The 26,003-nt window shown below is 51.7% G+C and overlaps 2 protein-coding genes across 11 annotated transcripts in view; both read left to right on the top strand.

Annotated features, from left to right (window-relative positions):
- Positions 1 to 1,324: 1,324 nt before the first annotated feature.
- Positions 1,325 to 17,935, top strand: AKAP8 (A-kinase anchoring protein 8). Of its 2 annotated transcripts, XR_003988895.1 has the most exons (14): positions 1,349 to 1,402; positions 4,512 to 4,550; positions 5,078 to 5,110; positions 5,428 to 5,713; positions 6,874 to 7,474; positions 7,897 to 8,041; positions 8,359 to 8,403; positions 10,014 to 10,110; positions 10,622 to 10,763; positions 11,013 to 11,106; positions 12,998 to 13,128; positions 13,963 to 14,058; positions 15,674 to 15,856; positions 17,248 to 17,935. XR_003988895.1 is itself a non-coding variant. In XM_030468672.1 (13 exons), the coding sequence occupies exons 1-13, from the start codon at positions 1,384 to 1,386 to the stop codon at positions 17,785 to 17,787; spliced, it is 2,268 nt and encodes a 755-aa protein (XP_030324532.1). In that variant the 5' UTR covers positions 1,325 to 1,383; the 3' UTR covers positions 17,788 to 17,935. The 2 variants fall into 2 exon arrangements, 1 of the variants encoding a protein (XP_030324532.1); XM_030468672.1 differs by lacking the exon at positions 15,674 to 15,856 and having other exon boundaries at positions 1,325 to 1,402.
- A 978-nt stretch (positions 17,936 to 18,913) lies between these two features.
- The window catches only part of BRD4 (bromodomain containing 4), a 35,725-nt gene continuing 28,635 nt past the window's right edge, over positions 18,914 to 26,003 (top strand). For 5 of the 9 annotated variants that reach the window (XR_003988894.1, XM_030468669.1, XM_030468666.1 and 2 more), the window contains exon 1: positions 18,915 to 19,131. The gene's annotated coding sequence lies outside the window, so the exon portion shown is untranslated. Of the gene's footprint in view, positions 19,132 to 19,891; positions 20,045 to 26,003 lie in introns of those variants that run through there. The other 4 variants (XM_030468667.1, XM_030468663.1, XM_030468664.1 and 1 more) reach the window with 3 other exon arrangements.

The following is a 26,003-nucleotide window of genomic DNA, read 5'->3' as shown; positions in this document are numbered from 1 at the left end:
AACTTAAAGTGGTGTCAACTTGTGTTGTCTGTGAGATTTCTGTTTGCAAGGTGAATGTTTTGGTGGGTGCAGATAAAAAGGACTCTCCTGAGGTAACCCCTGACTCTGCCTTCATTTCTGGTGCTCTGGGAGTTTGGAGGCTCAGAACTGCTCTGCACGCCCCACGTCTCACCTGTGTTACCAGCAAACACTGGGGGGAAGCTGCCTTGGTTCATCTTCACCTGGAGGACGGATTCCCCCCTCCTGAAAGGAGGGAGAAGGAGAAAATTGTTTCCATGACACCACAGGAGTTATTCCTGCTCTGGAGGTTCCTGCTGGATGGGAGATGTGCTTTGCCTTGAGGTGCTGAGGGGATGCCCCTACATCCAAACCTCCCACTGGGTGGAAACGGTTTCACACCCACACCCTGGAAAGGGGGCAGAAAATGGCAAAATTAAGGTGAAGATAAAAAGGTGAAGATAAGAGTTGAGGTTATTTCCAACCTCCCCAACCCTTTCCTTCAGTGACTTCTGTCCTGCAGCCCTCTGGGACCTGATAAATGGAGGAGGCAGCTACCAGGAGGGAATATTCCACCTGCTCTATGCTGGGGAGATTCATTATCCAGGAAAACCCTGGCTCATCCAGGCACTGCCTGAGGAACCCCATTTCCAAACGAGTCCCGGGAGCTTTCTCCAAACGTTATTAAACCAAGCCCGAGTCCCAATTACCTCATTGTGCTGTAACCATTTATTTAGGGGGATGGTTTGGGAGGGAGGGACCTGGAAGCTCAGCCAGTCCCACCTGCCCAGGGCGCTCCATACCCCTTCCTGGGGACCTCCAGGATCTCGGGGGATGAGGAAAGCCTGAGCCAGGCTCTGCCCCCCTCACGTCTCGCCCTAACGCCGTCTCCTTCCCGAAGGCGTCGGGGCCGGGAGGGGGGGTGAGGGAGGGCCCAGTTCTAGGGGAGCCCCTGGGAGGGGGGAGCGGAGGCCACGGGAAGGCCAAGGTCTGGGGAAGGGGAAGGGCCCGGGAAGGCTCAGAGAGGAAGCAGCCTCGGGGCCGCCATGGCCGCCGCCGTTATGCAGCGTGAGGGGAACGAGCCCCGCGGCGCTACCCAATCGGGAGAGGGAGAGGCTGTGATTGACAGGAAGGAGAAAGAGCCTCATCCAATAGAAGCGCGAGCTGCAATCCGGCTGGGCAGCGTTTGGCCAATAGAGAGAAGGGAGGGTGGGGGCTTATGCCCAGAGGAGGAGAGGGGGGCGGTCCTCGGAAGCACAGCCAATGGGAATGCTTCGTGGGCGGGACGAACTGGCCCAACGGACCAACGGGCGGCGGGCGCGGGCGGCTGCGCGGCGGGCGCTGGGGTGGGCAGTGCGGAGCCGCGGGCCGGAGGCGGAGGGAGCGATGGAGCCGGGATATGGCGGTAGGTGCGGGGGCGGCCCTTCCTCCCCCTTCCTTCCCCTTTCCCACCCTTCACGGGGGGCAGCGGTCCCGTCCTTCCGCCGCCTCCACCGGCAGCTCGCGCGTTTGCAACCGGACGGGGAGGGGGGGAGTGAGGTGTGGGGTGGCTTCGACCCTGCGGGTGGCTTTGGTGCCCGCCTCCCCGTGAGGTGACGCCGCCGCTGATTGGCTGAGCGCCGCGTCGCTCTGCTCTAGGGGGACGCTGATTGGTGGCTGCACTTGGGGAGGGGGGGCCGGGGGGAGACGGTTCCCGCTTCCCGAGCGCTGAGTGAGAGGCGGGGGGGGGGGACGGAAATGGAGCCGGTCCCATTTCTGAAGACGACACAAAATGGCGGCCGCGCGGCCACACCCCCACCCTCGTCACCTCCCTCCTCCCCTTCCCTCCCCGCCGGTAGTGACCCCCGGGGGGTCTTCCCTGAGGGGGGGGAGTCCCTGAGAGCTCCTTATGTGTGGGGGGTCCGGATGGAGCTCTCTGAGGGGTTTCCCCCCCCCCTTCCCCCGGGCGAGGCCGAAAATCCTCTCGGGAGAAGCAGCAACGATGTGGGGGAAGGGGGAGAGGCCCGAGGGGCTTCTGCGTGGCCCAAACCCCCCTAAACACCGCGGGGCTCCCTTGGGTCTCGTTGTCAATCCCTTCCCCCCCCCCCCCCCCCCCCCTTCCTGGGTCTTTGTCCCCTGAGGCGTTTTCATCCCAGGAAGGGTCAGAAAGGCACCAAGTGAAAGATAAAGAAGTAGGGAGAAGCAAAAAGGTGATAAAGAAGCACGGGAGAACGAAAAATGCATTAAATGAGGGATAAAAAAGTAGGAGAACCAAAAAGGTGGCAGATGAAGGATAAAGAAGTAGGGGAGAACCAAAAAGGTGGCAAATGAAGAGTAAACAACCAAAAAGGTGACAAATAAAGGGTAAAGAAGTAAGGAGAACCAAAACGGTGAAAAATGGAGGATAAAGAACCAAAAAGGTGATGGATTAAGGATAAAGGAGTAGAGTAGGATCAAAAATGTGACAAATAAAGGATAAAGAATGAGGGGAGGACCAAAAAGGTGAGAGATGAAGGATAAAGAAGTTGGGAGAACCAAAAAGGTGAAAGTTGAAGGATAAAGAACCAAAAAGGTGACAAATGAGGGATAAAGAAAGGGGAACCAAACATGCATCAAACGGAGGATAAATAAAGACATCAAATGAGCGATGAAGAAGGTGGGAACCTTCCAAGTGTGAAATCGGAGGGGAAAGGCCCTTCCCAGCCTGAAGATTCCTTTGCCAACATTGGGGAAGGGATTTGTGCCTGGAAAAACCCATCCTCCTCCACCAGCACCTCCTGGCTGGGTTTTAACATCTCTTGAAACTACAAAACAAGGCTCATGGAGATGGAAATGGAAGCTTGACTGGTGAATTGTTTTATTTCCACTGCCTGACAGCTCTTCCATCATGTTCTAAAATGGTTTTTAGGTGCTTCTGCCTGTTCCTTGGGCATAAAAATTAAGTGAGGAGCTGTTGACAGGATTAAAAACACCTTAAGTGTGCATTAAATCCTCCTCTGTCAGTGCTGATTTCTCTCCAGACAACCAAGTGAGTCTGGATCAGCCACCTGGAGGAGTCCAAGGTGAACAACTCGGAAGAGTTTTGGGCAGCTGAGAATTACCCTGGCGCAAGACTTGATTGGAGTTGGGATGTTAATGAGCTGTTTAGAGCTGCTCTTTGCAGCCCAACCTCGTGCAGGAGCATCTGTTAACAGATTCCATGAAAATCCTTCCTGATCCCAGCAGAAGACAATCTTGATTTTCCCTGAATCGTCCTTTTTTGGAAACCCCTCAGCTTTTGGAAGGAATTGCTTCCTGGGCCCTGGCTGGTTTTTTGTTTGTGGGTGTTAAAATTAATTTCTCAGCACCTGAATGAGGGAGAACCCTCAGTGTTGCTCCCTCACCTCTGGATTCACCTTCTGCTTGCAAATGCTTGCAGAGAGAACCCATTCCCAAGCTCTTTTCCCAGCTCAGGGAGCTGCCTTGGGATCAGCCCAGGGAATGGTTCACCCAGGTGCACTCAGATGGGTAAAATTCACCACTTGGGCCCTTCTGAATTTTTGTTTTCCTCTCCCCTCTTTATTTTGTGTTTATTTTCACAAATTGATGATTATTTATTCTTTTTTTTTTTTTTTTTCCTGGGGATGGTTGCAGCTGTGCCCACGCAGCTGCAGAACCAGCGGATATTCCAGGGATCTCGTGGAGCAGGTTCTGTCCATAACATTTAACTCCAAAACAAAGGCTCTGAACCTTTAATTCCCTTTTCTTCAGTTGTACCAAGGCCTTGGCTTCACCCAGATTTCCTCAATCCATGAAAAAACTTTATCTTGGTGCTGAGAGAAACACAACAAGAGAGCCCAAAGTCTTGGTGAACCGGACGGGAAACGCTGGGAATGGGAAACCATGGAGCTTTTTCCTGCAGCATCTGGAGGTTCCAAGTGCTGGGGCTCCCTTTGGCTGAGAACCATTGTGCTTTGGGCCATTTTCCTCAAAGTTTTGTGGTGGGCACAGGTTTGGTTTTGCCTCCTGAATGAGCATTTGCTCAAAACTGGCTTAAGAACGGCTGCAGGTGAAGGGCCTCAGGTGGGCTTTTAATTTCTCTGCTCCTCAGTGGCTCTGTCTCAACCCCATCCCACTGGCAGCTGGAAAAACCACAAGGAAAGGAAATATTTTGGTGATTCTGCTCTGGGCAAAGGTTTTGGTGTCGTTGTTCCTCTCTTAGCTGATTTCTGCAGTGCAAAAACACAGCAGTGCTGATTTCCCACACGGTTTTTTGGGGAGTTTTGTGGTGAAAGTGATAGGTGTCTGGAGAAGTGGCAGCTGAGATGATGGCAGGAGGACACCCAGCACCTTTCTGAATTCCAAACACTGATTTTTCCCCCTCCCAAATTCAAACCATCTCATTCAGATTGTTGAGCCAATTGGAAACCAAGCACGGGGCAAGTTTCAGGAGTGCTTCCCAAAAGATAAAACCCAAAGTGCAGCTGGAATTCAAGGATTGATTGAGGAAATTAAGGGAAGAAGCAAACCCTTGATCCTTTTTCTTTTTCTTACAGGTTATGGCACCTGGAATACTGGGGCTGCCAACACTCAAGGTGAGTTTTTTGTCTATGAAAATACCCCCCAGTGGGATTAGAGCTGTAAAATATAATTTAATTTTACTTCTTCTCAGCCAGAATAGTATTATAGAGGAACAGTATTTTTCTTTTTGGGTTTTTTGTGGAAGGCTTCTCTGGGATCTTGTGATGTGCTCTGATTTTCAGTCGTTTGTACTCCTGGGAGGTTTTGGGGTCCAAGCTCTCACCTTCCAGCTCCTCTCCAGCCTAACCAGGAACAGTGATTGTTGGAACCAGTGTTTTAGGTTTTTGCTGTGGTTTAGCTGCTGCCTGAAGGCTTCTAGGGAATAATCTGGGTCCTTTTCAAGTGGTGTATAGCATTTACAGAATCTTTTCCACGTTTGATTTTTATAGTTACCTTCTGGAAGTCCTGGGTTCTTGTTTTTGCACCCTGTCATTTTGTTTTTTTTTACCAGCAATCGAACTGAATCACCACAATTTCATCTCTGAACTTCTAATTTTCTTGCTTTTAAACCTGAATTCTCTTTTCTTTTTGTCCTCTTCAGGTACATATGGGACAAATGCAACAAGTTGGCAAGGTAGGTGCTAAAAACCTCCCCTGGCTCTGGGTTTTGGGGTGTCCTGCCAGGTCTCTGGAGTCGCCTGCGGCCGACGGAGCCGTTTTTCTGAGCAAAAAATGACTGTGGGTGTGAAGTGCTCCTAAACCCCTCTTCCTCACCAATGATTTCATTTATTTTTTTACCTTCCTCCACGGTTGTGCTTTTCACTCTGCCTAAAAGAGTGAGGCTACAACTCAGTGCTTTGGTTTCCTGTCTCAACACTTCAAAAAAAAAATTCCAATTCTGATTTCAATCGGTTTTTCTTTTTGTTTTTTTTTTTCCCCTTTTCCCTGCAGGCTATGAAGGCTACGACTACTACAACACCCAAACCACTGCCACAAACTCAGCAGCCACCTACAACTATGCAGCTGCCACCTCCAGCAGCTGGGAAACCCCCAAAACCTCAGAGCTGAGCCTCAACGCCGAGGTCGGCGCCGCCTCTGTGCCCGTCGCCTCCTACGGCCCCGAGACGGCGGCCAACGAGAACTCAGATTCCATCATTGCCAAAATCAACCAACGTTTGGATATGTTGTCCAAGGAAGGCAGTGGTGGGACAGGGGAGGGCATGGAGGAGCAGGAGAGGTGAGTTAATTTGCATACTAAACAAAACAAAAATTGGTTTTAATTAAGCTCTTTAAAGGTGGCGGTTAGACAGACGCTGCCTCTTTGGTGGACCAGTGGACAAGAGGAAATGGGGTAAAAACTCCAGGTTCAGGTTAAATTTTAGGAAAACCTTCACAGAAAAAGTGGTGAGGCATTTAGAAGAGGCTGCTCAGGGGTGTGTTGGGGGCACCATCCCCAGAGGTGTTCTAGAGATGGGTAGAGGTTGGAGAGTTGGACTCAATGATCCTAAAGGTCTTCTCCAACCTTTCTGACCCTGATCACCCTCAGTCTGTGTGGAGCAGTTGGGTGTATTCTTGATTTAAAGAGACCTAATCTGATCTCCCTGTCAGCCACTGAAAGCATCTCCTGGTGTTGATTCAATTCCTAGATTTTGCAGAAGGTTTTTATTTCTAGTTTTGAGGTTTCTTCTTTTTTCCTCTGTATCCCTTTTCCTACTCTGTAATTACATTTTTTTTTTCATCTCCTGCTGCAACACCAGCCTGGGGAGTTCTTAAACCTGGGTGTGTGTTTAGCTGGTGAAATAATAATTAATCTTGGCAAGACTTAGTAAGTGAAGCTTTATATTGGCTTTTTTGTGGGGTTTTTTGTGGTGTTGGCTGGTGTGGTCAGACGAGAGGTGTTAATTGTTAATCTGTTAATTCACAACTGGGACTTTGATTCTTGTTTCCCTTGAAACTTGGGGAAAAAGTGACAGGAAAAAAAAATGATGGGCAAAAGTGATGGAAAGAAATGGGGTAAAAAAGTGAAGGGAAAAAGTGATGGTGAAAAAAGTGATGGGGGAAAAAAGGGAAAAAAAAGTGTTAGGGAAAAAAGTGATGGGGAAAAGGGGAAAAAAAGTGATGGGGAAAAAAGTGAAAGGAAAAAGTGATGGGAAAAAAGTGATGGAAAGAAATGGGAAAAAAAATGAAGGGAAAAAGTGATGGGGAATAAAGTGAGGGAAAAAAAAGTGGGAAAAAATGATGGGAAAAAAACTGATGGGGGAATAAACTGATGTGAGCTACAGAGAGCCACGAGCACCCAGGCCTGAAAATCCCCGTTTTTTCCCTCATTTTTCTGCCCGGGAGCTCTTCCTGCTCCCCAGATCCCCTCTCCCTGACCTCTCCTTTTCCCTCCTGCAGCTCTTTCCGTTTCGAGTCCTTCGACTCCTACGACTCCAGGTCCTCTCTCAACGACCGCGAGCTCTACCGGGGCGGTTATGAGTACGGCGAGGTGGGGGCCGAGCGCGGCGATTCCTTCGGCAGCCATTTTGAGAGCCGCCGGGATCAGCCCCGCGCCCGCGGCAACGGCTACGGCGCCATCCGCGGGCGGGGCCAGAACCGGGGCCAGAACCGGGGCCGCCTCAGCGCCTTCAACCGCGGCGACCACTTCATCCCCTCCTCCAGCTCCGAGCGCCTCTCGGCTCGGTGGAATGAGCTCAACTACATGGGGGGCCGTGGGATGGGGGGGGGAGGCTCCAACCGGCTCCCATCCCTCTTTTCCCAAGCCCTGGTTCCCGATTATGGAGATTACGGAGATTATGGAGATTACGGTGATTATGGAGATTATGGAGATTATGGTGATTATGGTGATTACGGCGATTATGGAGACTACGGCGACTACGGCATGATGGGGATGTCGGGCATGGGAATGGGACGCTACGGGAACGTGCCCTATGGAATGGGGAGGCAACGCAACAGGGACCGGATGGGCGCGGTGCCCTGGCACATGAACACCCTGGCGGTGAGTCGGGACCCTCCGGGGGGGTTTTGTTGTTTTCTGTTGTTTTCTTCTCAAAATTGCTTTTTCTGGGGGGGTCTTGGGTCTCCCCATCCTTGCACAACCGTTGTCCCCATCTTTGCACATTGTCCCCCACCCTTGCACAGCCATTGTCTCCACTGTTGCACAGCCATTGTCCCCACCCTTGCACAAGTGTCCCATCCTTCCACGTCCCCCTTTGCCTCTCAACTGGAGCCTCAAAACCCTTTCCCCATCCCCAAGCTGCTCTCTGGGGGCATCAACCCAGCCACAAAGCCCCTCTCAGAGCCAAAAACCAATCCAGCTTCTTAAGGACATAAATACTTTGATTTTCAACCTTTTTTTTTTATTTATTTTTTTTTCACTCTGCCCTTGATTTTGATCAAGATGATTTCTTCCTGATTTAGCCCAAAAGAAGAGGATTCCGGAACCGCTCCGGGGGGCGATCGGACGGCGAGGGGGGAGGACGCAAACGGAAGCAATCCCAGAGTGGGGAGGAACCTGACAGCAAACACCCCAAAACTGACAGCGAGGGGGATGACACCGAGAATGGTTTGGGGCCATTTTCCCCCTTCTTAGGTGTTTTCAGCTGCACTGACAACAAGCCCCTTGCTGAGCTGTTCTGTTGTTGACGTTGTTACGATACCCCCATGGGTTTGACGTTCTTGGGTGGTTTGGGACAAAATTTTATGCCTTAGAACTTAAAAAAAACCAAACACAAACAAACTAAAAAAAACCCCAAAACCCAAAAATTGGTGTTTTGAGCCATTATTGCAGCATTTGGTGATTTATTAGGGGCCCCCTGGGGTGCTGAGTGGGAGAAAATCCCCCCCCGGCCCCAGCTGAATGTTTTTTCTTTTCTGTAACAGATGAGGGTGAAGGAGAGGAAAAATCAGGAGATGAAGCTGACAAAGGTGTAAGTAACTTTTTTCAAAAACTTGGTGGCAAATGAGGGAATATTGGGGCACTCAAGCAATTTCCTCAGCATTTTGGGCTGCTCTGAGGGTCAAATTATTTCAGACCACCCAGAAACTGCCTTTTGTATCCTGCAAGTATTTCCTCCTCAGAATCTCCTCCTGCCCTGGGGTTTTCTGTCCTGAAAAACAGTTTTTTTAGTGGGAAGGTTTGGGTCTTGTGCCTCTACTTGTGCTTCTGGCCAGGCTCATTAGGGTTAAATCCTAATTAGTGGCTGGTTTTGAGGGTCCTGGCCATTTTTTGATGACTCTTGGCTGTGTTCAACCTCTTCAGTGCAGCGAATCCATTTCCAAACACTTGAATTTTGATAGTGAGAAGACAGAGAACATGAGAGATGGGAAGCAGCTGTTTTGTGAACATTTATAGAAATGGATGTTTCATCCCCAAATCCCCCAGCCCTTTTTCTGTTTGGGGTGGGCTGTGAAACCTTCCAATCACCCTCTGTAACACCATTGTCTCTTTGTGTTTTTTTTTCCAGGAGGACAGGAGTTGGGGTGATTTGCTGGAGGGTGTTACCCTGCTCATGAACCAATCCTACTCCAAATCCATCTTCTTCATCCCAGTTGGAATTCTTTGGTCAAAAGCTGCTGCAGCTCCTGTTGAGCAATCCAGGAGCAAAAAATATCATAAACTCAGTCATGTTCAGTGGAAGTTTCAGCCATGAGCTAAACCTCATTTTATTTATATTTTTTTCAAACAAGAGGGAATGTTCCAAGGTACTTTTGGATGCTGATATAAAATCTCTGTGGTTTAAAGCAGCTGAAACCACTTCAGCAGGTTTGGGATTCCACTTTTTTTGCTATAAAGCCTATCAGGTCCCAGCACGTTGTGCTCCCTGCATTGGAGGGACTTGGGGACAACCACCTGTTGGATTTCACTGTCTGTTTTAGGTTGTTTTCAGGATGAAAACTGAAGTGTAGGTGTTTGTTAAAATTCCTTCTTAGGCCTCCTGGTGCTTGAGCAGGGGCTCTGGGCTGAAAGGTGGATAATTATCTGTGAGGCTCACAGACCCCCTGCCCTGCAGCTTTCTACCCCAGAACACTGTAGAGATGAGGCTGGCTTGAATCCTTCATTCGTTTCTTTATTCTTTCCCAACAATTACCAAGTAATTAATGGGAAGGTGACCTGAGGAGTGTGTCCAGAACCACCCCAAGGAAGCAGAATGGGTCCTCCAGTATCTCTGCTGTCATTTGTTGCTTGTCCTTCCTGAGGAGCTTTCTCAGCCTTGTAAAAAATCAATGAACAGGGAAGAAAAAAAAAAAAAAAAAAAAGTAGCAGCTCCTCCAGAGGAAAGAAAGTCAGGACTTTCCACTCATGGCTTATCCCATGCCTCCAAAGACTTTCTTGAGTGTCTGTGGGATGTCCAGGGAGGATGTTTGGGCATTGGAAGAACTTCTGGAGACCTTGAGAAGGAGCTGACTTGGAAGAGGGAGGCTTCCCAAAGCTGAAAGAGGAAACTGAGGGATTTGGGGTCCCAGATAAGCTGAGCCAGCAGGGTGGGTGGCTGGCAATGCAGGAATTCTGATTTCTTTTCCCCCCTTTTGCCCAGCATCTGGAGATGGCTGCGAAGAGGACGATGAGGAGGTGAAAAAGAAGAGGGAGAAGCAGAGGAGAAGAGATCGGATGCGAGATCGTGCCATGGACAGGTGGGGAAGGGGGAGGCTGGGTGGTTCCCAGTGAATAATAGTGAGCAGTGTGCACAAATGTAGGATACATTTGGGGGATAAATGGTGTTTGGGGGCTTTCTGATTTTTTTGGTGTGTTTTATGACTCTTTGCAGTGTTCAGTACACTGAGCAGTGTGGAGTTAGAAGTTCAAGGGGTGTTTTGAGTGACTCTGTAACCTTGCTATGAAAATAAGACAACAGTTGATCAGTTGGGACCAGGGACAGCTGCATCAGTGCTTCTGGGTCTTGGGGCTTCCCACTCTCTGATTTTCTCCCCTTAAAACTCCTTTACCCACTCCCATAGCATAAAATTTGATGGAGAAGAAGGTGCTGCTCGATCCCTGCAGGTTCTGCAGCAATTATCAAGGTCCAAACCAACTCAAATCGGGGTGGGGGGGGCAAAGAAAGACCCAGAAAACTCCAAGGGAATGCTGACAGTCTGGGATTTCCTTGCTGGTCTCACTCATTTGGGGCCCCACTGGTGTTTTCAGGATCCAGTTTGCCTGTTCTGTCTGCAAATTCCGCAGCTTTGAGGAGGAGGAGATCCAGAAACATCTCCAGAGCAAGTTCCACAAGGAGACTCTGCGCTACATCGGCACCAAACTCCCGGATAAAACAGTGGAGTTCCTGCAGGTGGGGGGCTCGGGGTGGGAGTTTGGGGGGTTAGTGTTGGCATTTTGGGGCCATTTTTCAAGGATTTGGAGTCTCTCTGCAAGGTGACACGGGGGTGAGCGTCTCTCTGGCTCCAACGTGGCTTTTTCCAGTAAATTTTTTCCAGTTTTTCCAGCTCTCACCCCAAGTGCTGCACGTCCTGGGGGTGTTCTTGGGTTGGAGTTGTTGGTCTTGTAGGATGGGCAGTGAGTTTTGTCCTTTCCTCCCCAGGAATACATCGTCAACAGGAATAAAAAAATCGAGAAGCGGCGCCAGGAGCTGACTGAGAAAGAGGGCACCAAGCAGAAGCCAGATCCTTTTAAGGGTAAGATCCTTCCAGGGAAGGATTTGGGTTACAGCCTCAGGTTCTGGGTGTTGGTTTGGGTTTTTTTTGTCAACTTTGTGACACATAATAATTCACACTCAGGGTAGGGGGAAGACCCTGTCCTGGTTTTCCAACCAACAGTGATGCTCATGCAACAACACAGACAATGAAATGAGGTTAAACAGGGGAAAGGTCCCAGGAATTGTTGACTTTGGGGCTCTTTGGTTGAATTTTAATGTTGAAAGGAAGCAGCAGAGTTGATTTGGTGTGGCAACGAGCATGATGGGATGGAAAAACCCACTCAGCTTCCTCAGTGCTCCCTGGTAGGGTGGGAGAGATGAGTGGAGTTCAGTGAAGCCACACATCAGCTGTTCAAATCCTCCAGGCAGAAAATCCGAGTTCTGGGATAGAGGAGGAAAGGAAGGGAAAGGTTGTCCTGTTATTAAATACATTTTTGGAGAGACAGGGTGGTTTGGGGTAGGATGAAGGAAACAAGAAGTTGGTGTCTTTGCAGCTCAGGCTGTTCTCTCCCTCCCACGTTTGGGTTCCACGATGGCTTAGAGCAGAATTATTTCCCCTCTTTGGGATCAGTGGGATTTTGGTGTCTGGGAAAGCAGAGATTGGAAAGAGCATGGGCATGGAATTGGTGGGTTGGTGGTTAGAGGGGGTTGGTTGGTAGTTAGAGGGTTTGGTTGGTGGTTAGAGGGGGTTGGTTGGTAGTTGGAGGGGTTTTAGTGGTTAGAGGGGGGGGGTTGTTGGTTAGAAGGGGTCGGTTGGTGGTTAGAGGGGTCGGTTGGTGGTTAGAGGGGTCGGTTGGTGGTTAGAGGGGGTCAGTTGGTGGTTAGAGGGGTTGGTTGGTGGTTAGAGGGGTTGGTAGAGGGGTTGGTTGGTAGTTGGAGGGGTTTTAGTGGTTAGAGGGGGGGGTTGGTGGTTAGAGGGGGTTTGGTAGTTAGAGGGGGTTGGTTGGTGGTTAGAAGGGGTTGGTTGGTGGTTAGAGGGGGTTGGTTGGTGGTTAGAGGGGTTGGTTTTTGGTTAGAGGGGTTGGTTGGTAGTTAGAGGGGTTGGTTGGTGATTAGAGGGGGTTGGTTGGTGGTTAGAGAGGTTGGTTGGTAGTTAGAGGGGTTGGTTGGTGGTTAGAGGGGGTTGGTTGGTGGTTAGAGAGGTTGGTTGGTGGTTAGAAGGGTTGGTTGGTAGTTAGAGGGGTTGGTTGGTGGTTAGAGGGGGTTGGTTGGTAGTTAGAGGGGTTGGTTGGTGGTTAGAGGGGGTTGGTTGGTGGTTAGAGGGGTTGGTTGGTGGTTAGAGGGGTTGGTTGGTAATTAGAGGGGTTGGTTGGTAGTCAGAGGGGGTTGGTTGGTGGTTAGAGGGGTTGGTTGGTGGTTAGAGGGGTTGGTTGGTGGTTAGAGGGGTTGGTTGGTAGTTAGAGGGGTTGGTTGGTGGTTAGAGGGGTTGGTTGGTAATTAGAGGGGTTGGTTGGTAATTAGAGGGGTTGGTTGGTAATTAGAGGGGGTTGGTTGGTGGTTAGAGGGGGTTGGTTGGTGGTTAGAGGGGGTTGGTTGGTAGTTAGAGGGGGTTGGTTGGTAGTTAGAGGGGGTTGGTTGGTGATTAGAGGGGGTTGGTGGTTAGAGAGGTTGGTTGGTAGTTAGAGGGGTTGGTTGGTGGTTAGAGGGGGTTGGTTGGTGGTTAGAGGGGGTTGGTTGGTAGTTAGAGGGGGTTGGTTGGTAGTTAGAGGGGGTTGGTTGGTAATTAGAGGGGTTGGTTGGTAATTAGAGGGGGTTGGTTGGTGGTTAGAGGGGGTTGGTTGGTGGTTAGAGGGGGTTTGGTGGTCAGAGGGAGTGGGAGGGCAGTGTTTGCCCTGGGCTGGGTTTTGGCTGAGTTCTGGGCCTTGCTGCAGGGATTGGCCAGGAACATTTCTTCAAGAAGATCGAGGCAGCTCACTGCATGGCCTGTGACATGCTGATCCCTGCCCAGAACCACCTCCTCCAGAGGCACCTTCGGTCTGCTGAGCACAACCGGAACCGCAGGGTGAGCGACCTCGGGCAGGGAGGTGTCCTGGGGCTCCTGGTTTCTTTGTAGCTTTGAAAAAGAAACTAAAAAAAATAAAATCTCCACATTCTTGGAGGGGCTGGGATTGCACCACGAGAGGAAGCTGCTGGCTGAGGAGCTCTTGAGGGTTTGTGCAGGGAAAGACGAGTGAGGAGAGCGGAGGAAAGGATGTGGAAAGGCAGATGTGGGCTTTTTTTCAGCACTGGTGGGTTTGAGGGCTTGAGGATTTAATATTGAACATTGAACACATCACTGGCCTGGATTTGATGCCAGGGGAGTTCATAGAATCATGGAATGGCTTGGGTGGGAAGGAACTTGAAAGTTTCAAAGGTGGAAGTGATCTTCGTGGTCCCTTCCAGCCCAAACCATTCCATGATCTAAAGCTCATCCAGTTCCAACCATTCACCATGGGTGGGGACATCTCCCACCAACCCAGGTTGCTCCAAGCCCCATCCAGCCTGGCCTTGAGCACTTCCAAGCATGAGGACAACCTGTTCCAGGGTTTTGCCACCCTCACAAGGAATTATTTCTTCCAAACATCCAACCCAAACCTCTCCTCTTCCAGTTTAAAACCACCACCCCTTGTCCTGTCACTGCACACCCTTGTGAGAAGTCCCAGTTCCAGCTGCTGGGGCTGTTTCTCTAGGATTCTGCAGGGGAGAGTCAGGTGCTCCCTCTCATCCATTTTTTGTGATGTTTTCTGGGATCTGAGCTCAGCTTTCCTGAGCCCTGGCAGGAGGAGGGGATCCGAACTCTCAACCTGAGCTCTTTGTTCCAACTCTTCCCCCTTTGAACCCTCGGCTTCCTTTGCAGATGGCTGCGGAGCAGTTCAAGAAAACCAGCTTACACGTTGCCAAGAGTGTCCTGAATAACAAACACATTGTCAAGATGCTGGAGAAATACCTCAAGGTGAGTGCAGGAGAGGATTGGCACCTCCTGGTGAGTCCCTGGAGCAGCTCGGAGCCGCCTCTCGCCACGGACGAGCGTAGGTTCCACCCCGCTGCTTCTTTTCCTCTCCAGATCGTGGCTCTGGTTTCTCTTTGCTCTGGAGGTGGTTTTACCACTTCTTGTGGTGGTTTTGGTAGTGGTTTTTTGGGTTGTTTTTTTTCTTTCCTTTTTTGTTTTTTTTTCCTTTTTTGTTTGTTTTTTTTGGGGGGGTTTCCTCACGTTTAAACCGGGCAGGTGGGACCTGCTCTCCTTCCCCTCCTCGTGTAGATGGATCTAAAGAAAACCATCCAAAAAAATGGAAAATGTAATTAAAGAAACCAAAATAGCCAGAAGGAATTCCAGTTCTCCCCAAAGCCACCCCTCAAGTTCTGCTCTTAAGCTGGGGGGAGGGTCACACACACCTGAACGTGTGGGGTCGGGGGAAGCCACTGCTTGAGTTCTGGTGGGATTGAGTCCGTGCACCAGGTCTGGGAGGCGGGGGGCATCATTTTGACCCTCTGCAATGAGCTGGGAGCTCAACCAAATCCTGGAGCCCCCTGAGGAGGGGGGCATCCAATTGGAACACCCTCGTTAGCCCCCTTCCCCATCCTCCCCCTTTTTTTTTTGTTGTCCCTCCTCTTCCCTTGGGAAGCGGCAGAGAACGCCCCGAGGCAATCTTCAGAGCTGAGAGAAATGGAGCACCAAGGAGGAGAGGTCAGGGTAGGGTTTGTTTTAAGCCCAAACCAGCGTTCGGAATTCCAGAAAGAAGCCTGGAAAAAACAAGCCAAGTCTTCAGAGAGCATGGGGGGGAAAAGTCCTCTCCAGTGGCCGGGGTTGGTTATTCCCGGCGGGATCCGCGGGTCCGGCGTGGGTGTAACGGGAGAGGTTCTGCATCCAAGAGAGAGAGGAGAGGTGGCAACCTCCTCCACCAGGAGAAGATGAAAAGAAGCTTTTGGCTACTTGCTTGTTCCCTGGGAATCCGGGAGCAGCCCAGGATCCGGCAGGACTTTAAAAAAAAAACAAAAAACCAAACAAACAAAAAAACCAAAAAACCCCAACAAACGACACCCCCTCGTTTGCAAACCTGGCAGGTGAGGGCAGGCAGATGCCCACACACACCCCCCACGATGGGGGAGCAGATGTTTCCCGCTCTCCCATCAGAGCCTTGGGTTTATTTCGGGGCTAAACCCCCTGGACTGAGCTGGCTCTGCTCAAGCCCAGTCTTAAAAACGAAAAAAAAACTGAAAACCAACCAACAAAAAGAAAAAAAAAATTCCAGTAGAAACTGGGACTCCGCTCCTTGGGTCCAGTGATTTTTAAAAAAATTTAAAAAAAAAAGACTTTCTGAGCTGGGAGTGTGGTGCAGGCTTTCCCACCAGCCTCTCATACACGTTGAACAGGAGGGGGAGATAAAAACCCTGCGGTACCCCAGAGGGAGTCGGAGCCCTTGGGGCAGGCGAGGTGTGAACCTCGGGGGGAGCTCTGATGGAAAACAAAAATGCAAAAAAAAAAACCATTTAAAAATTAAAAAATAAACCCCTCCCCCCCCAAAAAAAGACCTGGACCACTCAAGTGCAACTCCATCTACCCCTGCCAGGGTCCGCAGGGACGTCCACATCTCCTCATGATCAACGGTATCAAAGGCTGCCGGCAGATCTAAATGAATCGGCACGGGCCAGCGGCAGGAGGAGATCTCCAGATCCATCCCAGCACGGTCTCCGTCCCATTCCCAAGGTGCAAAACCAGACTGGAAAGGGGTGGAGGAAAATCAGGATTGCAGGTAATGCCAAGAACCACCTCGCCAATTAAAACGTTCTCGGCAAAACTTCCCCCCCAGAGAGGAAGGCCGGAGACAAAAGGGCGATTAAATTAAAGCAAGACTTGGCCTCATCAAGAGATGGTTTCTTGACCGTTGGCCTTAAGGATTCCTCCTCCTTGGAGGGATGGTGGGACAACCTCTCCCTTCCCAAGGGAAGCCGTGACAGTCTCCACCACGGTGGACTTCACCTCCCCCGGTAGATGCTACCGGCGGTACCGGACGTTGGGGTCCAGGTGGCGAGGTAGAACCTGGTGCTTTGAGATCCTTTTTTCTCTCCGGAGGTTGGGATCCTCAGCCAGAGAAGATGAACGTTGAGGTTTCTCCTCCACCTGCATGGATCTTCTCACCTGGAGGCAGCCAACCTGGGCTGAATCTCTGATGGAGGCAGATGTTAACCCCAGGGTGGGGAGAGAATTAAAAGCAGGAGGAAAGGCACCGAGAGCTTTCAGTATTATTTTTATTATTATTTATTTTTACTGCCCCTTCTTGCTTTTCCCAGCAGGAAAACCTCTTCCCCCACCACCACCACCCCACCCTGGTCGATCAGATTTCAGGCCACCCTGCTCTCCCTGTCCCCTGGCACCACGAGGGGAGGGACAACAAAGGGAAGCATCAGGGTTTGTCCTCGGATGGTGACACGGGGTGTGTGTGGGGCATCTCCTCCATCAAGGTGCTAGGGCAGCATCCCCCCCCCTCCACCCCACACCTCCCAACTCTTGTGGGTGCTGGGATCCACCAGGATGCAGGTAACGAGGTCAGAAACCGAACCTAAAAACCACCTAAATGAAAAAAAACCCAAAAAAACACCAACAAACCAAAACCAACCCAAAACACCAACTCTTGGAGGGTCTTGGTGTCCCCGGAGACCTCTCCAGGGAGGAGGGAGCGCTCAGGGCTCATGTCTGGATTCCTCCCAAAAAGCAAAGCAAGGAGATGGAAACCTGGAAGCGTCGCAGGGGAGGGGAATCCCTGGCCACGGGAAGGTTGAGGAATTCCTTGTGGATTTTGATGGTCTTTGGTTAAACCCAAATTCCTCCCGAGCGAGGAGCGGAGCCGCTGAGCCCCGGGGCGCCGCCCTGGAGCTTTTTTTGTGTGTTTTGTTTCCTTTTCTTTTCTGTTTTTTACCAATTTCCACTCCTTCCAGGTATGGCATCTTTTATTTTTCCCTGGGGTTCTTCTCTCGCTGCGATTCCTTCGGGATTTTCCACGCTGGACTTTTAACTCCTCGATGATTTTGGGGTGCCAGGAAAAAAGAAAAAAATCAAAACCAAACCCAAAGGGAACTCTTCCCATGACTCTTCACCTCTCTCCCAGCTTTATTATTTTATTTTTTTTATTATTATTTCCTGCAGGGAGAAGATCCCTTCACGGATGAAATCACGGATCAAGACGTGGAGGAAAACTTGGAAGGTGGAGATGGCGCCGTGGAAGGAGCCCCCGAAAATCCCCCCCCCAACCCCAGCACCACCGAGGTCACCCAAGGAGGAGAAGGAGGAGGAGGGGGAGGAGGAACGGGAGAAGCTGTGGAAGCTTCTGAAGAGTTTCCCAAACCTGAGGAATTCCTTAAAAATCTGGGTGAACACGACCAGCCCCCCAAGCCCCTGCTGATGCCGCCGTTCCTGCAAGACGATGAGCTGGAAGCAGAGGAGATGACGTCAGAGGTGACGTCAGAGGTGACATCACAAGCAGCAGCGACTACAGAAGCCATGGAAGAGCCCCCTGCCCTTCCTGAAAACCCCCCCAGATCCCCTGTTCCCCCCCAAAATGAAACTGAGGGTCGGGTGGGCAAAGAGGAGGAGATGGAAAACGGGAACGTGGCAGCGGCTGCGAGCGGCGAGGAGGAGGAGGAGGAGGAGGAAGAGGCTCCAGCAGCAGAGCCCAAAGCAGAGTAACTGTGAATATTGGTGTGAAGCTGATGATGTAACCCCCGAACCCCCACTTTTGATTTATTATTCTTTTTTTTTTTTTTTTGTCTCTTGAGCACAGCACCCAAACGGGGCTGGTTTGGGTTGGAGCGGAGGGGACCCGGCTGCTTCCTTCGTTTTTGAGTTGAATTCTGCTTGGTTTTGGCAAATTCCTGGTTTGTTTTTAAGAGGAAGAGGGTAGGAAGCCCTAAATACTCCCCTTGGGAACCCACTCGTGGGTGGCTTCACCGGGTGGGTTGAGTTTTGGGGGGGAATTTTAGAATGAAATAGGACAAAATAAAAATAATAAAAACCCAAACAACTTGAGGTGTGGAAAAATGAATAAAATTCATCCCAGGGGCTCCTTGGGTTCTGAGCACGGGGCGATGGAGATCTCCCCCCCCTCCCCTCCCCAAAATACTGTTTTTAGGGAAAATCACAGGGAATGAACCCCCACGTGGGGCCGTGGGTTCTTGCCCACTTGTGCACTGAGCTCAGCCCCGGTCTCAGCCTTCCCCCTGCACAGGGGGGGAGTTGGGGGGGCTCTGGGTGACCCCCCCGGGACATCACAACCTGTATTGCACCCCAAGAACTGCACCCCTAAGCAGCCCCTGCACCCCAAGGACCCCCCTGTGCCCCCCATTTACTGCACCCCAAGGAGCCCCCCCATGCACAGTGCCCCTAAACAGCCCCTGCACCCCAAGGACCCCCCTGTGCCCCCATCCACTGCACCCCAAGGACCCCCCATACCTTCCCCCCCCTGTGCCCCCCATTCTCTGCACCCCAAGGGCCCCCCATGCATTCCCCCCCCCTGGAACCCCCCATTCACTGCACCCCAAGGACCCCCCTGTGCCTTCCCCCCCCCTGTGCCCCCCATTCACTGCACCCCAAGGACCCCCCTGTGCCTTCCCCCCCCCGTGCCCCCCATTCTCTGCACCCCAAGGACCCCCCTGTGCCTTCCCCCCCCCGTGCCCCCCATTCACTGCACCCCAAGGACCCCCCTGTGCCTTCCCCCCCCCCCCCCTAGCCCCTCCCCCCTCCCGTGACGTCACAGCGCGGGGCGCGGCGGTGCCCGGGCAGCGCCGGGTGGGCGTGGCCGGCTGCGCCGTGACGTCAGGCGCAGCGCGGTGAGGTCAGTGCGGCGCCGCTGCCGGACCCGCTGCCCCTCGGTGCCCGTCACCCCCCCTCCCCTTCCCCCCCTTTTCCTTTTCCTCTTCCTCCCCCGCCGCTCGTTGATTTTCCTCACCGGCCCTCAGGGACCTCACCGGGATCAACCCCGGCGGGAGGGCGGCTCGTCCGGCCCGGTCCGGCCCCCTCCCGCTGCCGCCTGAGGTAAGAGCGGGGCGGCGGCGGACATGGGGGGAGAGGGGGGGGGTGGGAAGAAGGAGGTGAAGGATGGGAGGGGGGAGGGGGTGGCGGCGTTGCCGGGTAAGGGGGGGACGGAGGGAGAGTGGGGGGTGCCGGCATTCACCAACGCCTCTTACGTCGCCCCGCCGGCGTAACCCGCATTGCGTAATGCGGCCGCTGCGTCAGGGAGGCCTACGCAAACTGCGGCGCGGAGCCCGCCCCGGAGGTCTGAGGCCTGCTGCGCAAAAGGCGTAAATTTGAGGTACGGGGCCGCTGTTGGCGTAGCGGCGGTCACGCGCCGGCTGCGTAGGCCGCTGCGCAAAGCGAAGAAGGGGCCCGGGGGGGGGGCGGTGTTATTTCGCGCCGTACGCACTTTGCGCAATCGCTGGCCTGGCTGTTCGACGCGGGGCTGGGGCGGGAAGCGCTGCCCGTGGGCGGTACGGGGAGGCGGCGGGGGAACCGCTGGGCCCGTGGGGCGGCGGCGGGCAGGGGCGGGAGCGGCCGCCTGCCTGCGCTGGCTGGGTTACGCCACTTGCGTAAAGTCCGGCGCGAAGCTGCGATGTTGGCGTACGGTGAGAAGGTGGGAGTGGCGTCCCCCACCCCGGCCCGCTACGCCGTTAGCGTAGCTGCGTGAGGGGCGTGGGGGGGGAACAGCGCCGCTGAGGGGGAGCGTTACGCCGATGGCGGACCGGTACGCAGAGTGCGTGCGGTGGGGCGGGGCGGGGCGGGCGGCGCGGGGGCACTTCCTGCCGCCGCCATTTTGTCGCGGACGGGAGGAGGAAGCGGCGGCTCCTGCGCGGAGGCAGCGGCCGGGCCCGGCCCAGCGGCCCGCGGTGAGTGAAGCCGCTGCCGCCTTCCCCCTTTTCGCTCCTCACCCAAGGGATCCCCGCCGGGCTGGGTAGGAACGGAGCGGGTCCAGCGAGGGGGGTGCTCTCTCCGCGCCGTTAGGCCTAGGCCGCGAGCCCGCCCCCGCCCTGGCCCTGCAGCCAGGCCCGGCGGCCTCTGGCTTGGAGCTGAGGTGGAGCCCCGGGGGACGGACAGCGAGGGCGATCGGGGGGAAGTTGGAACGGGAACGGGGCGTGCCTGTGGCCGGCGGGACGGGGCCTTTGCGGGGATGGGGGGCGGGGGGAGGCGGCGGTGCCTTCCCGGGCTGCCCTGAGGTACCGAGCTCTCCGCCCGCCGCTCCCCAGAGCCTCCCCTCCCCTCCCCGTTCTGCCGAGCTCTCCCCGGCCCTTCAGCCACTCCTTGGGCCCTTGTAAAGTTGTTGTTTTGGGTTTTTTTCAGCAGGGCGATTTGCTCCCCCGGCCTTGAGGTCGTAGGGCTGGTGGGTTGTTTTTTTTAATTTTCAAGCCGAGTTTTTTCCACCGTTGTTGGAGAGAGGGGGAGTTCTTCAGCCACTCTCCTGCATTTCTGAGCAGCGGTTTGTTGTGGGAAGGAGGGAAAGTTGGGTGCTCTTGAGAAGGCAGAGCCAGCCGGGGAGCAAGGACTCATTTCTGGGGGATTTCACGGGTGAAAGGCCAGAGCAGCGAAGTCACTTCGCACCCTGGGAATGTCACTTCACACGGGGCTCCTCGTTTGATGCCGTAATGAGCCGCTGACATGGAACACACGTTGGCTGCAGGAGATTGGGCTCGGTGCAGCTAATTAACAGCAGAGAGTAAAAGTCTGTTACAAACTCATCCTGCTCTACCATCTGTTAACGAGCTCATCCTTTTCCCACCTTTATTAGGGAGCACATCCTTGTCCCTCTCCGTATCCTCCGTGGTGTTTCCCTCAGCTGGTTTTTCTTTTCAAAACTTTAAAAAAAAAAACCAAACCAAATAACCCTAACCCAGTAGTTTTTCCTCCCAACAACATAAAAGTTTCCCCACAAAAATTCTTTTTAAGCCCTTTGGGTTGGTGCTCTGTGCCCCATCAGACACTTCACAGTTTGGGTTTAGGAATAAACTCGGGTGATTCCGTTGCTCATGGGGATGTTACAGTGGAAGGAATTAGGCTGGTAATTAAGCCAGTAATGAACTTGTGGTGCCCCGTAGCTCCGTGGTTTTCATATCTGCATCGTCTGTCAGAGTTCTGGGGTCGTTTTGGGAGGTTTGGAAACGATTTGGGGGAGTTTTGCAGAGGTTTTGGGTTCACCCGTTTGTGGTGCGGTGACTTGGGGTGCAGCTCCAGCGCTGTGTTTATGGTTCTCCTGGCAAAGAGTAATTCATCTGAGGCACAGAAATGAACCAAACTGCTTTTGGCAAGCAAAATGTTGACAGTTTTTATCCTCGAGGCTGCTGTAACACTGCTGCAGGAGTCCTCCAGCAGGGAGACCAGAAGTGTTTGCAGAGGTGACCGCAGATGGGATTTGAGTCCTGAAGAGCTCCTCACCTTCAGCTTGAGGCTGTCTGGGAGTCCCAGGTTACCCACAGAGGTGGTGTGGGTGTGACACCAGGGGCCCCTTGGTTTTACAAAACACGAGGTGAAGGAAGGAAAAATATTTTCAGTTCTCCACCCCTGGACTTGAGGAACTGTGAGAGCAGCTGTGATAAAACTCAAGGGATGGGGGAAGCCCCGGTTTTCCCTGGCAGAGGGTGGGATTCCTTTTTCCTGCTTATTTTACCCTTCTCCAGCTGCATAAATTGCTGCAAGCTGAGTAACTGTCCTTCCTCCAGTATCTGATGGCTCTCCCAGTGTGACTTCGGGGGAGGTGACCAGCAATTAGCTCAATTACTGCCATCCTTTGCATAAATCCCATTTTTCTGCCAAGAGGCAGCAGGGATCAAGAGGGAATCAATCTCAAATGACTCCCCCCTTGGTCCTGTGCTTCTAATTACTCTTTAATAGTTTAGTTTTGGGTCTTCCCAGCCTGGGTCAAGGATGTAATCAAACATCCAGAATCAAATTGTCCCTCATTAGGGTTTTGTGATGCTTTGGAGTAACTTCTCCAAAGTAAACTTCATTGCTGGATAATTATCTCCAGGCAAACAGTGCTTGGACCCAGCTCAGGAATGTAAACCATTTCTTTGCAGGAAGATGTTTTACCTTAACCCCAGGCAGAATCTCCAGGGCTCTGCTGAGGAGGAACCCGGGGTGCAGCTCTGCTGGCAAAAATGGGGTGAAACGGGTGGGATTTGTGGCTTCCCAAATCAGCATCAGCGTTCCCAGGATCTGGGAGGAGGGGGTTTTGTCACCTCTGGGCTGGTTGTGTGCCATCCACCTTAAATTTGGTGAGGAGTTGTGTCTTGGCTTGGGCCAAAGCAGTGCACGGGGGAGAAATCTGTTCTTGATGGTGCCTGGGGAAGGGTTTGAGCCTCGGCTTTAATCTGTGTTTTGATCTTGCTATGAAAGGGAGGAAAATGAAGTGTCTGTAAGCTTATGAGGGACTTGATCAGGGGGCTTTGAGGGTGTAACTGTATCATAAGTATCCTAAAGCTCTCTAAGATCTAAATCCCAAAGCTTTTGGAGCAATCTTGGCAGTGTTACTGGGTTGGTTGGGTTTTGTTGGGTTTTTGGGGGGGGTTGTTTTTTTGGGTTAGAATTAGGGCAGTTCCAAGAAGGGCTCTGCAGAACGGGTGTGAAAGGGGAAGGTGCCAGGGAATCCCAGCCCAGGGAGCTCCCAGAGCCACCTTACTCTCCAGGATTAGTCCCCTGGCTGCTCTGAGCCCCCCATCCTTTTTGCTTCTTTCAAAGCAGAATATCCAAACCCAACTTCCCTTAGCCAGGATTAAGAAGCTCTGCTTGTCCAAAAGCCACCAAGGAGTCATCCTCTTGCTCTGAGCCTTCCAGAAGGGAGCTATGGATAATTCACAGGGCTGGGGCTCTGCTGTGCCAGCACACACCTTGATTTATCCCCAGTGGATCAGCACCACGGGAGGGTAAAGGGTTTATCCCCTGCTGAAGCTCCTGTCCAGCCAGCTCGGATGTTTTGAGGCTGTTGGGTGAGAAATTTCTTGGTTTTAGTTTCCAGTGAGCCCTGGGAAGCCTTTGATTCCTCTGGAAGAGCTCCCCAGGACCAGCTCAGGCATCAGGGGTTGTGTAATGCCCCAGAGAGTCTGAAATTCCCAGCTGGGAGCTGAGGAGGATGATCCAAACCCCCAGAGAACCCAAAACTTGTACTGCTAGAGACCTTGCCTCTGCTGTGGTATTTTTGAGCTCCTGGAGGTGCTTTGTGCATTGACTTCATCTAGAACTAAAGGAAAATTGGGAATTTTCATCCAAAATCATGAAGACCAAAGTGCCAGTGTGTGCTGGAGGCACCTTCTGGGGTTTTGTTGTGTTTTGGGTTTTTTTTAACTCCCTATTTCAGTGGCAGAAAGCAACTTTTCTGCCCTTCCTTGGATTTTTAGGAGGGGTAATTGTGTCCCTTTATTACCCACTCACCTCTGTGTCTCCACTCATTAACTGGGAGCCAGGAGGAGAGTTGCTAATTATAACTTCTCGAAAAGGCTTGGGATGGTCCAAGGGGGGAGGGAGATGGCACAGCTCCAGAGAAACATAAAACCAAAACACCAACCAACCATAAAACCACCCGAACCCAGGAACTGTTTGGTAGTGGTGAGGACTCAGGCAAACATCCTGAAACCAGAAACTCTGTAAGCAATGGCACGGAAATTGGAAATCCCGGGTGGAAATGGGAAGGATTTACTGTTAGTTTCTTGCTTTCCTGGTCTAGGGAAGGGAAGGAGTTGAGAGTGGCAGGTTTGGGGGTTCAGGTTCCTCGTGGCTCAGCCCAAAGGCTGATTTTTGGTTGGTTGTTTGTTTTTTTGTTCAATTAAGTTGTTATAACATGTTTGGAGCTTCATTGGACTTTGCAGGCTTCTAATGCAGCTGTAAGAACAATATCAAACCTGTGAGATAAATAATCCCTGTTTATAAGGCAGAGTACCCCAAAATCTGGTGTCTGAGGGGCAGCAGAGCAAATGAGGTCTGTGTCAGGCAGGGAGAAGAGTGTCCTGGGATGTGTCTTGCCCAATTGCAAATTATTTTGCTTTATTTCACTAATTTCAGTGCCAGATCCCTCCTGGGATCTGTGGTAAATCAGCTAACCCCTGAAATTTCTTCAAATAGCTGAAAAGTGGAAATTTAGGGGGGTTTCTTCCCAGATCTAGGGCTGGCTGGTGTTTAGTGTGTCTCAGGCCTATAAAAAATAGGTAAAAATACATAAAAAGATAAACGTGGCTGAAGTAGTGATGAGCAAAAGAGTAATTGGAATATGTCAAATTTTAGCCTATTTTGGGGGTCTGGAGGGGAGCAAAACCACCTTCACCCACCCAAAACTGGGTTGATTTAACTCCCCACGTGTGAAGTTGTCCTGGGGCTCCTCCTTAGTGCTGCTAAATCCTGGGGCTTAGAGCAGTGCTAATGAAGCACCTTGTGCTTGATGGGAATCAAAAGAAAACTGAAGATGAGGTGGTTTTTTCCTTTTTTGCCTTGCTTCCAGGATGAGCAGCATGCTTAAAAAAAGAGAAACGTTAAACAAATTCAGGTGTAATTAAGCAATTACATCTTTAAATGAACCTGAGTGGTTCAGCAATTAAACAATCCTTTACAGTATTGTGTCAGCTTAATTTAATTATTGTCTGCCAGCACTTTGGTCTTTAAGAACTGAGATAGGGAAGAAAAACAAGCTTGGGAACTTCAGTTCTGTCAGAGCTGCTAATTAAAAGAACATTTAAAAATCTGAGTTGAGCCTTTCTGAGGTGATTTATCCCTGAGATCCAGCAGGGTGAGAGATGACTTCCAGAATAACCCTTCTGTTTATCATAAATCAACTTGAGGAAAGGAAGGACAATAAATGAATATTAAACAAGCTTTAAATGCAGGGATTGCCAAAACGTTTGGGATTTGCTGGTGGTTTCTCCATCAGAGGGGAATCCGTGCAGGAAAAAGGAGTGGAGGGGTTGGGGGGCTGCTGAGGGGAGAAAATTGGAATATTTGAGGTGCTTTTGCAGCCTTTTTTCTCTAAGGTGAGCAGCAGGATCTGCTCTTTGGCTCAGGACTGGACAACTTCATTTACTTTTGAATACAGCCCCTGTTCAGAGAGATGCTCAGCCCCCAGCTGGTGGTCTCAGGGATGTTCCCACTCCAAAGGAAGGAGTTTGCAGGTGGCTGGAGCCCTGGGGAAGTTTTGGGTTAAAAAGATGTGAAAGTGTGTTGCAGGGCAAGCTCCTGCTCTTTCTCCTTTTCTGTTTGCTTGGAGTCGTGTCCTGGAGAGGAGGATTCAGAGAGTTTTTCTTTCCCTGAGACTGTCCTCAGGTCAGAATTCCTTTTTCTGATCTGTTTCTCTTGTGCCCATCCTCTCCTGAGCTGTATTTTCAGTTTACAAAAGAGTGAAGAATTTAGGGTTTAAATTAAACATGGGGACAAAAGCTGAGCCAGGCTGAGCCCTTGTGCTCAGCTTGTCAGTCTTTGGGTTACAAAGCTCCTTTTTTTGTTGTTTTTTCCTGCATTTTCAGGACCAGCAAAGCAAAGTTCCTGAAGCACCTTCCTTGGAAAGCCACCAGACAGTTCTTAATCACCCAGTTGCCCTTTTTATGCTAATTTGACAGGGAAGAGGCACTAAAGTGAGGGGAATAACCCTTTAAAAATAACATCCTTGGGGCAGGAAGTTTTTTCTTGGCTGAGTGGTAACTACTGAAACCTGGGAGCTGAGAGCAGGGTGTGCTGGCTCTGCTCAGCTGAGTTGCTCCTGAAAGTTTAAGCCCAACTTCAAGCTCTGTGGTGCAGAATCCCTTTTACTCCACCCCCTTCCTTGGGTACGATGGGAGCCATGGGATTCTCTTTAATTAATTAGCAATCAAATACAAGAAGCTCAACAAAATTGTGATGGGCTGTAAACTAAAAGCCATAACTGCTGGGAGAGTTTGTCCTCA

This window comes from Calypte anna, unplaced genomic scaffold, assembly GCF_003957555.1.
Source record: "Calypte anna isolate BGI_N300 unplaced genomic scaffold, bCalAnn1_v1.p scaffold_211_arrow_ctg1, whole genome shotgun sequence".
NCBI lineage: Eukaryota > Metazoa > Chordata > Aves > Apodiformes > Trochilidae > Calypte > Calypte anna.
The sequence above is the reverse complement of the archived record's forward strand: the minus strand, read 5'-3'. Positions and strand labels throughout refer to the sequence as shown.

What these genes read in the sequence shown, in the direction of transcription:
- AKAP8 (XM_030468672.1), top strand. An exon ending in GAAGCCAGATCCTTTTAAGG is followed by an intron (nt 11,107 to 12,997) that starts GTAAGATCCTTC and finishes GCCTTGCTGCAG; the next exon opens with GGATTGGCCAGGAACATTTC. An exon ending in TGCTGGAGAAATACCTCAAG is followed by an intron (nt 14,059 to 17,247) that starts GTGAGTGCAGGA and finishes TATTTCCTGCAG; the next exon opens with GGAGAAGATCCCTTCACGGA.